Here is a 9,114-nt window from a genome sequence, read left to right as displayed (position 1 = left end):
CAACCCAATTCATTTGAAGACTTTCATGCAAACTGTGAGAAAATTAAAAGCGACAAGTGTTCAGTTCCCTGGGCAACTTCAACAGGAATGGGAAAAAAAGGAGCTTCCACTTGACTCCTGGACATACCATGTTCCTCTGCATTATGAGGAGTGCTGCATTATTCACCGTGTCTTTGTTCCATTCTCTGTCACCCTGTTCTGCTTGCAGGACCGTCAAGCCCTGCGATGCCATCGGCTCAGCTACTCCTGCTGCTCTGCTCCCTGGCTTTTGCCAGCGTCTTGGGGCAGCCATTTCCAGAGGGTGGTGAGAATGAGGAAGAGAGCCACCTGGGCGACATCATCCAAAGGGCAGAAAGCATCATCTTGAGATCTATTTTTAAGAAGGTAGAAGATGAGGATGAGGATTCCAACAAAGGTAAATGTGATGGGGGAGGCGGGGGCTTCTGTGACAACCTAACAACTACAGGGCCAGTTGATTCCCTTGGGGGGCGATCCTGTGCATGTTTAGACAGGAAAACAAAAGTCCTACAATCCCCAGCATGCCCTACCTGGCATGGGCCGAGATTACACCCTTACTTTATTGATTTGGATCTCCCCTTTCTGCTGAGAAAGGTCCTCAAAGCCATTTGTATTTTGGGGCAACCAGTGACAGCTATTAGGATGCAACAAGCACCTCTCTCACTTGCCGGTTGCTGAGAAAGACACAGCCCTAGTTTAAAGCAAGTTTTGCATTTATTGTCTCTGAGTTTGACATGAGATGGGCCCCTCTAGCAATGGGCCCCCTTACTTGCTCTTGCATTCATTCAGTGCCTATTATGATCAAAAGGCTTTATGTTTGACGCTCAACATCTCCTGAGAGGGCTGAGAAAGACTCTTGTCTGAACCCTTAGAAAGCCACTGCCGGTCAGGGAGACCCGTACTAGGCTACATGGACAAAGTATAACAAGGGTTCCCGCACACAGCTTCCCATAAAAAGCAGCTACTATATACACATAGTGAATGCAGCCTTCCTGGAAAGATGTGCATCTTTCCGTGGACCTGAGGGCAGCAGGATAAAGTTCGTCTGTGCATGAAAATCATAGAATGTTCCAGGGATTCTGCAGGTTGTCTGGTCTCTGCACAACGCAAGATCTACCTTGTCGCTTGCGACTATGGCATCCCCGACAGGCGACCATGCAGCTTCTGCTTAAATACCTCCAGTGAAGGACTGATCGGTTCTAGCACTGTGACTTAATTATAGGTAATTTGCTTCTGATTACAACTATCCAGATATATTTTCTTGACTGTTCAGAAGCTCAGCAAGCTAGGAAATTGGGGGCACTTTCTGCTCCATAAGCTTCAAGGACGATGGAGATAGATTTTTTCCCCCTGTAGATCCCTGAGTTCTGGCCATATCTTGGGGTTTGATGCTCACAGCCAGTCCAAAATATTTTGCTGCCTGAGTCAAGCCCCATTCTAGGTTCAGAAGTCAACTGGACTGGCAGCTGAATCTTACTTGAACACTGCAAGGGGCAGATTCTTCAGTTCACCTGAGCAAAGTAGGTTAAAGGAGATGCAAGGTAGGCTGCAGGTCACTCCTAGTTCTGTCCTCCAGTATCTTCCTCCACTTGCCCATGCTCAGCATCCACTGTTTGAGGCAACTGCCCTGCTCAGTCTGATAGGAGGGCAGCCCTACCAGTGCTTACACTGGATCACCTCTCCACCCTGTCCTGCCTTTCCTGCATGAACAAGCAATCCTTGTGCGCTTAGAAATGAGAGGGCTTCAGCTACAATCCTGTGCGTACCCATTTCAGAATAAGCCCCACCAGATGCAGTGGGACCTGTTTCTGAGTAAGCATCACTCAGCATTAATTCACCTGGGATGAAGGTGAGGGCAGAGAGCGTGTGGGAGGGAAGGCTCCTAGAAAAAATATGTGGGACAGAGAGGGTGAAGTCTGACAGCAAAAATACAGGTTGGAAATAAAGGTCTGGCACGGGGGAGAGAGAAATTGTACTTTTGTGCTAGAGCTATTTAGTACAGTTGACACGTTCCATTTCCACAGTTAGCTGGAAAGAGAATTAAAATGGAGGATGAATCAGCTCCCATTCTGGAAACCAAACTGTCTGGGAATGGTGGGAATTGTAATCCAACAAAACCTGGGGACTCAGTCTTGGGAAACAATGCTCTAACTCAGGGATAGGCAATTTTTAAGGGCTGTAGGAATGTTTGACAATTTGAGAAACTTTCCTGGGCCCCACAACAAAATGTTGTGGGCGCTACGGAAAAGAACAAGAAACCTGCCCAAAAGAAGAGTACAAGGCAGAAGTGTTGTGCCTCTGCCCCAACACACGAAGCAACAGCTTTGAAACCACAGTTTTCAGTGCCAATAAGTTTATCATCAGGAAAATTGTTAATTTTTAAAAAAGTAGGCCAACAGGGCACCTTAACAAGAATCCAGAAAGGTGTCTAGGAATGCATTGGTGCACAGGGGCCCCACGTTGTCCAGCCATGGCCTAGTATCTACCAACCAGCCTACGAACTCATACCCTTGCCCTGACCACAGTGCTTCCTGTTCTACCCCACAAAGAGCTGCTTGGTCCAACTGCTCCTAAGAGAAGCTGCCCAATGACCACTTAGGTTTTCCATGGCCTTTGGCTGGTACAGGAAGTGACCAGGACCACTTAAGGGCAGCAGGAATCACATAATCTCTAGGGTGGATTAATGCTGCATGTTTTCTTTGGCAGAGCTGGGTGCTTCTCAGCTGGATTGGATGTCCAAAAGGCAGCACCCAGGGAAGCGATCTCTAAATGATCTAGAGAAGAGGCAGCATCCTGGAAAAAGAGAGGAGGATAACGAATTTGATCATGACCTAGAACTGCAGAAGAGGCAGCATCCAGGCAGAAGGTCCCTGTGGGAACAATACCTTGACATCCCCAGCAGCCAGCTAGCATATCTGAATGAACTATCCAAGAGACAGCACCCTGGCAAGAGGTATCTGGCTTACAGCAAACGGCAACATCCTGGCAAAAGAAGCTGGGATGATGAGGTAGAAGAGGGTGAACTGATCTTGGAGAGGCGACAGCATCCAGGCAAGAGGAACCTGGCATCAGAGAGTCTGGACTATAAAGTCCCTTGCGACCCTCAGGATTCCCTCGAGTGCAGCAAAAGCAGATTGCTGCTAGAGTTGCTAGATAACGTGAGCAAAGGTGGCATAGATGAGAAGCAGCAACAGCCTGGAAGGAGGTCTCCATTGGATGAGGAGGTGGAGGCCGAGGAGTGAGAAATTGCCCCTGTGTGTATGTGTGTGCGTTCATTGTCTACATTTGTTTGAACAAACCCCGATCTGTTTAAAGTTCTGCTCATAGCTGTTTTGACTCTCTGCTTGCTCACCTGTGCTGCAGGTAGTTCTTGGCAGTGTGTTGCTCCTTCCTGGTGGACCATGGTCCAGATGCAGCAAGGCATTGGCTGCCCTGGCGGGTGGTTTCCGGGAGCAGCACATTGCACATGTCTCCCTACTGCTTAAAAGGATTGTGTTCAGGGATGATAATTCTGATTTTTCTCTCTCCACTGACACACTGTCCAAAGAGATGTACGGGACGGAAATACTTTAAGAGGAATATTGTTAGAATTTACATGTGTTGGATGGGCATTAAAAAGGGCCATCCAACTGCAGTGAGAATTGCCAATGGCATGCTTCGTACTCATATCTGAATATGCTGCCATTACAAAGACGCATGCTTTTAAGCTTAGCTTTTTGCAGCCGTTTCCTACTTCAGGTAGTGAACATAATGCCAGAATTAGCTTCCCTGATCTTGGTTTATTTGAGCCCACACTCTTATTCAGGGAGATGGTACGTGCTTCCAAGATAGCTGTCATGGGCTCCATCTGTGTGGCAGCTTCTCCCGCACTCAGTAAACTGGGAGCGTGTGAAGTGAGCAAAGCAGTGGGATGAGTGTGTAATTCTTGCCATACGCATGGCATGACCTGCTGGTACATCCACTGTGGCTACCATCTGCCTTATGAATGTGTCGGGGAAGGGAGCCATCAGAGGATGAAGCCATGGGGACAAGAGGGATTTCAGAGGCTGGCTGCATCCGGCTTATTCCACCCTTCAAATCCACCATGTGGATCTGCCCTTTACAATCCAGCTAGAGCTGATATGCTGCCCCTTTTCCTGGAGGCCTAAAAACAACCAACCCAAGGTTATGCGCACCATGGAGACCAGTGCAGCCAGGACCACCACCTTTCTCGGGCTATATTGTTCTAAACCAGCCTCCCCAGAAAGGGGCCTTCTGGATGCACCGGACTGCAACTTCCATGCCCGCTGGCTGAGGCATCGTTTAGAGCAAGTCATTCAGTGACCTGGAGCAACCAAAGCAATGTTTTGCCTCACCTCTGACTGTTAAAGACCGTGAGCTATTAAGGGTTGCCAGGGAGGATGAGTGGGAAGCTCACCGTGACTATTTGATCCCCATGGCAGGGATAGCATCTGGAGCAGCCCTCTTACTTTGATAACAAAGAGTGGGGCAACTGTGCAAAAAAGCCCCCTCTCTTGATTAGCTGAGCAGAAGTGGCTCGTTTTTCCAGACGGGACGGGGAGACTAGCAATGGCCACTGAAATGACAGCGAGGAGATGACTGTTTTATAAACGGCATCTTCTCAGACTCCTGCTTGCCGCTTACCTATGAAGCGAACAAAGCTGTTTTTCTTTTTCAAGGTACTTCCTTTGCATGGGCTTCATGGATGCAGAAGGGGCCACACCAGTCTGGGGGCTGTTGTTGGTGTGGATGCTCGGGGCCAGCCAGGGCACATTGTTCAGCTGTGATCTGCGCTACCAAGTTTTCGGGGCAGTGAGGAAAAGGCCAGATTATTACACTGAGGTGGAGAGGCTGCCCTTTAGTATTTCTGCCACTACATGCAGATAGTTGTATGCATCCCATCAATGCCCACATTGAGTTCTTGAAGCCACATCTCCGTGCCAGAACTTTTTATGTGGGGCTCTAGCCCAGCCTTCCACAACCTGGTGTGCTCCAGATGTCTTGGATTACGACTGTTAGCATCCCTGCCCGTGGCCAGGGAATGATGGGAGTGGTAGTCTACACAACTGAAGGGCACCAAGCTGGGGAGGGCTGCATTAGCTGTCCCCCATGGGACAATGTTGCGTTTAAGGGTTTGTGAGAAACAGGCTGTCCTCCCGCGAACGAACAGGGCTCACAGGCATAGCAATCTGGACGTGCCGATTACAGTAACAAAGCAGACCTTTGCTGTCAGAGATGCTCGCTGTGGCGCTCCTGTTCTCTTCTGGTTTCCCTTGGGCAGCTGGCTGGCCACTGTGGGAGGGGGATGCTGGACCAGATGGGCCCCCGGCCTGATCCAGTGCAGCTCTTAGGCCCTTTGCCTTGCAGATGACTCAGAGCACTGCAAGGGTTGCGCGGAAAATCCGTAGCCCACAGCTACCGATACTGCTTGGCTTCAGTCCGCTGGCTCGGAAGCCATGCTTTGCTTTATTTCACAATGATTACTACCCCTCATAGTCCTAAACTGCAGCAAGCAGCTATCTTTGTTTTGTGTGGACTTTCATTGAAAGTATGGAAACCCTGCCCATCTTTATCAAGTGATGTCTTCACTTTCTAGAGATAACAGGTGTTCCCTTGCCATTAACACATGGTTCATTGCTATTAATATGTTCCCTAATCAGCTGTCCGTTTTGATTGTACAGAAACAAATAAACTACATGCCAAATGCCCCATGTCCTCCTGCATTAAAAAAGAAACAACTTCTCAACAAGTAGATGGGGCGGGGGGGGGGGGGAATCCAGTATTTTTCTAGTCAATATGTATGGTGGTGACCACATGTCTGCATGTAGTACTACTTTACTATCTGTGTGCAAGGATGCTTTGTGTAGAAACAGCAGAGCCTCTTTTGGAAACTGCTTGTGTAGGACCAATAAAAAACCAGACTGCAATACAAATCAACAAGTAGCTTCCTCCTTGGACCATTTCAGAGGAAACTTGGATCTTGGGTCAAGCCAAGTATGGGTTGGAAGCTGGTTTTATTTCACGGGGTTCATTCCTGTGGGGGCCGTCTGGCAGAAGAGGTGTGTGCCAGCGGTGGGTGGTGGAGCCACAGCCCAACACGGGAGAAGCCAGCACCAAGCATGGGCGGGGTTTGTAAGGTTGCAGGACTGCGAGACTCTGTGCCTCACTCCATACCCATCTGCCTCAGTCACACCATTTCTGTGAGCTGCCTGCAGAGTTGGTCCAAGACATTTTGCTCTCTGACATGAAGGACACGATGATACCACTTGCCAGTCCACTAACAGAAGCTGACTGGACTGGCGGTGGAATCTTCTTCGATGGAGGTGATGCAACAGCATCCTGTCCACCATGCTTGAGACACCAGGTTGACCGAGAGGGTCCAGGTCTGGTTGTGTGGCACACGCAGCTTGTCCTTCAGCAGAGGGGAACAGGCCAGGAGGCTGTCCCTGCTCCATGAGGCAGTTGCTTCGTTCTGCCTAATGGTGGCATGAAATTAGGAGCACATGAAACTAATCTGAGAGCTGCACGTGGTTTCCTGTTTGAAGCGTCCTTACCTCTAAGGACAAGAGTGTGTACCACAGCTACAGGAAAAGAGTCCTCTGCTTGCCCTGATAAAAACAGTCACTAGTCCCTTTTGTGCAACACGGGAAGAGCTTTCTGTGAGAAACAGTATTAAGAGTAGAGGCATCTATTTCTTTTCCTGGGGAGTGCAAACGGAATTGAATATATGGAGCTTCATGCCCACTGTGGAGCATGATACTGAGACAAGCTGCACCAGTCTAGATTTGTCCTTCTTGAAAAAAAGAATGGAATGGGGCTATGTAAAGTTTACAACAAAATAAATACAGCCTTTTTGTCATGTCATTTGTGATGCTGCTAACATCAAAACCAGGTAAATCTGCACAGAACATGTATATACGTCACAGGAACATAAAGAACTGGAGCTGGAACTAGGACTTGCCCACTGCAAGAGCCCCCGCTTGTGAGCACCCCCTCCCCCCAGGTTTTAGGGACCCCAGACCACTGCTCACCCCATTCATCTCTGTCAGGGGTCTGGACAGGCTGGAATTGAGAGGGAGTGGGCAAGAAGATGCATTTCTTCTGGTGTAGTTGCTCACTTAAATCTGGATCCAACCCCTGATATGTAGAAGTGGAAAAAGGCAAAAATTCCAGGCAAGGGTTGCATAACACAGCGTCTTGGACACTGGATTGGTTCTCTGAGTTAAAGCATCGTCAAAGAGAGTTGTCATGCAACCAAAGGCCTGCTCTTCTCAACCCAAGCAGGTGATCAGATCCCTCCCTCCAGGTGGGGCTATTCAGGGGTGGGGACGCTCCCCTACTCGCCCAGTCTGTCTGAGCACCATGTCACCTTGCCTGCTCCTCCCTTTCCTTCTGATGCCGAACCCTTGGGTCTTGAACTCCCGCCCTGTCCTTCCCTCTGTTACATAGATGCCTGCACTGGCATGGCTGTACAGGGCCTGGCTCCGCTGTTTCCCAAAAGGCTGGGTGATAGCTAGGTCTCCTTCTCTCTCTGTTATTCTTGCTGGTCTTGGTGGTTTATCAACACCACGCCCTGGGTAGCTTATCCACAGTTTCCACCTTACGGCCTGGCTTTGATACAGTTCCCATATCTTCTCATGCCTGCAGAGGTTTAGGGCCCAGTTACTACAGGTATCTATTTCATTCTCCCGGTCAGGCAACGTCACCTACATCCTGATGAACTATGTAGAGTCCAAGAAGGATTTAGAACTGGCGTACATGCGGAACCCCACCTGTGGTGTTGGTAGGTAGGTGTGATCTTCGGAGCTCTAACCAGAGATTCAGCCCATTCCAGTGAGGGGACTCCAGCTGGTCCATGATTCTTACAAAGCAGGGTTACCTCTAGCTGACCTGCGCCAGAGTCTCTCTACTAATGGCGAGAATGAGTTACCAGGACTCACAGGGAAGTCTGAATCACGTGGAACCCCAGTGCTTTTATTGGTGAAGTCACCCAGGGCCCCTGCAGTTTCTTATGACAGCATGCTATCAGGCAGTGGTCTTCACCGCCAGCTACAAGCTTTTAGAACATATACATTGAGGGCCAGTGTGGTGCAGTGGCTAAGAGCCTGGGACTGGGACTCAGGCGATCCGGGTTCTAGTCCCCTCTCAGCCATGGAGCCAACTGGGTGACTTTGGGCCAGTCACAGGCTCTCAGCCCAACCTACCTCACAGGGTTGTTGTTGCGGGGATAAGATGGAGGAGGAGAGATGATGTAAGCTGCCTTGAGCCCTTTGTAGGAAAAAGGCAGGATATAAATCGATAAATAAATAAATACAGAGTATTTTATAGATTCTGAGTCACATGGGCCCAGCAGTTGGACAGTTGATGATGAAATAAGGTGAACACAGAAGAAGGTGAGAGGCTGCAGAGGGGGCTCAATACAATGGCATTTGATTGCAGAATATTAACATAAGGTTCATGGGATTATTGTGAGTCTTGGCATGCAAATGGGGGTGATTGCAATGCTGTTAACCTGGCAGCCTTTTCAATAGCCCTGGCAGCTCCTTGGGGAAGCCATCAGGTTGCACTTCTTAAAATATCAGCAAATGCCAAACAGGAACCTGGCTTGGAATTTTGGGGTGCTCCCTGAGAAAGGGGTGCAGACATTTTATAACACAAAGGCACATAAGCAACCCTTTTCTGCCAGGATTTATCTGAATTTTCCCAACATCTGGAAACAAGTTGTCATCCCAAGAAGCACTGGGGCGATCCATGAAGACGTACGCACTGCAACCTGCTCGGGCAACACAGAGAAGAGCAATCCCCGCAATAAGCAAGGGGACGTGACAGGACCTGGATGGGGCTGGTTGCCCAGTGTGAACGGAAGCATCCCCACCACTGTTGGCCTCCCATTGCAACATCACACTCAGCCGCAACAAGACTGCGGCCCAAAAGGGGCCACTGGGAAAACGGGAGCCAAGAGAGAGAAACACAAACGACGACAGGATGGAAAAACAGGGAGATGAAATGGAAGGGAGTGTCCAGCATAAAGATACATCTGGCTGGCCAGAAAAATGCACAGAGATCTCTGTGTCTGTTTCATTACAGGTCCTGCAT

At 49.3% G+C, this 9,114-nt stretch overlaps 1 protein-coding gene across 1 annotated transcript; it reads left to right on the top strand.

Annotated features, from left to right (window-relative positions):
* The first annotated feature begins 225 nt into the window (after window positions 1-225).
* Window positions 226-3,260, top strand: TRH (thyrotropin releasing hormone). The gene is made up of 2 exons (XM_044451232.1): window positions 226-415; window positions 2,725-3,260. The coding sequence occupies exons 1-2, from the start codon at window positions 226-228 to the stop codon at window positions 3,258-3,260; spliced, it is 726 nt and encodes a 241-aa protein (XP_044307167.1).
* The last annotated feature ends 5,854 nt before the right edge of the window (window positions 3,261-9,114 follow it).

Source organism: Varanus komodoensis, unplaced genomic scaffold, assembly GCF_004798865.1.
Source record: "Varanus komodoensis strain SLA01 unplaced genomic scaffold, ASM479886v1 scaffold6_2, whole genome shotgun sequence".
Taxonomy (NCBI): domain Eukaryota; kingdom Metazoa; phylum Chordata; class Lepidosauria; order Squamata; family Varanidae; genus Varanus; species Varanus komodoensis.
The sequence above is the reverse complement of the archived record's forward strand: the minus strand, read 5'-3'. Positions and strand labels throughout refer to the sequence as shown.

What these genes read in the sequence shown, in the direction of transcription:
- TRH (XM_044451232.1), top strand. Translation starts at nt 226, where the DNA reads ATGCCATCGGCTCAGCTACTCCTGCTGCTCTGCTCCCTGGCTTTTGCC. An exon ending in GGATGAGGATTCCAACAAAG is followed by an intron (nt 416 to 2,724) that starts GTAAATGTGATG and finishes TTTCTTTGGCAG; the next exon opens with AGCTGGGTGCTTCTCAGCTG.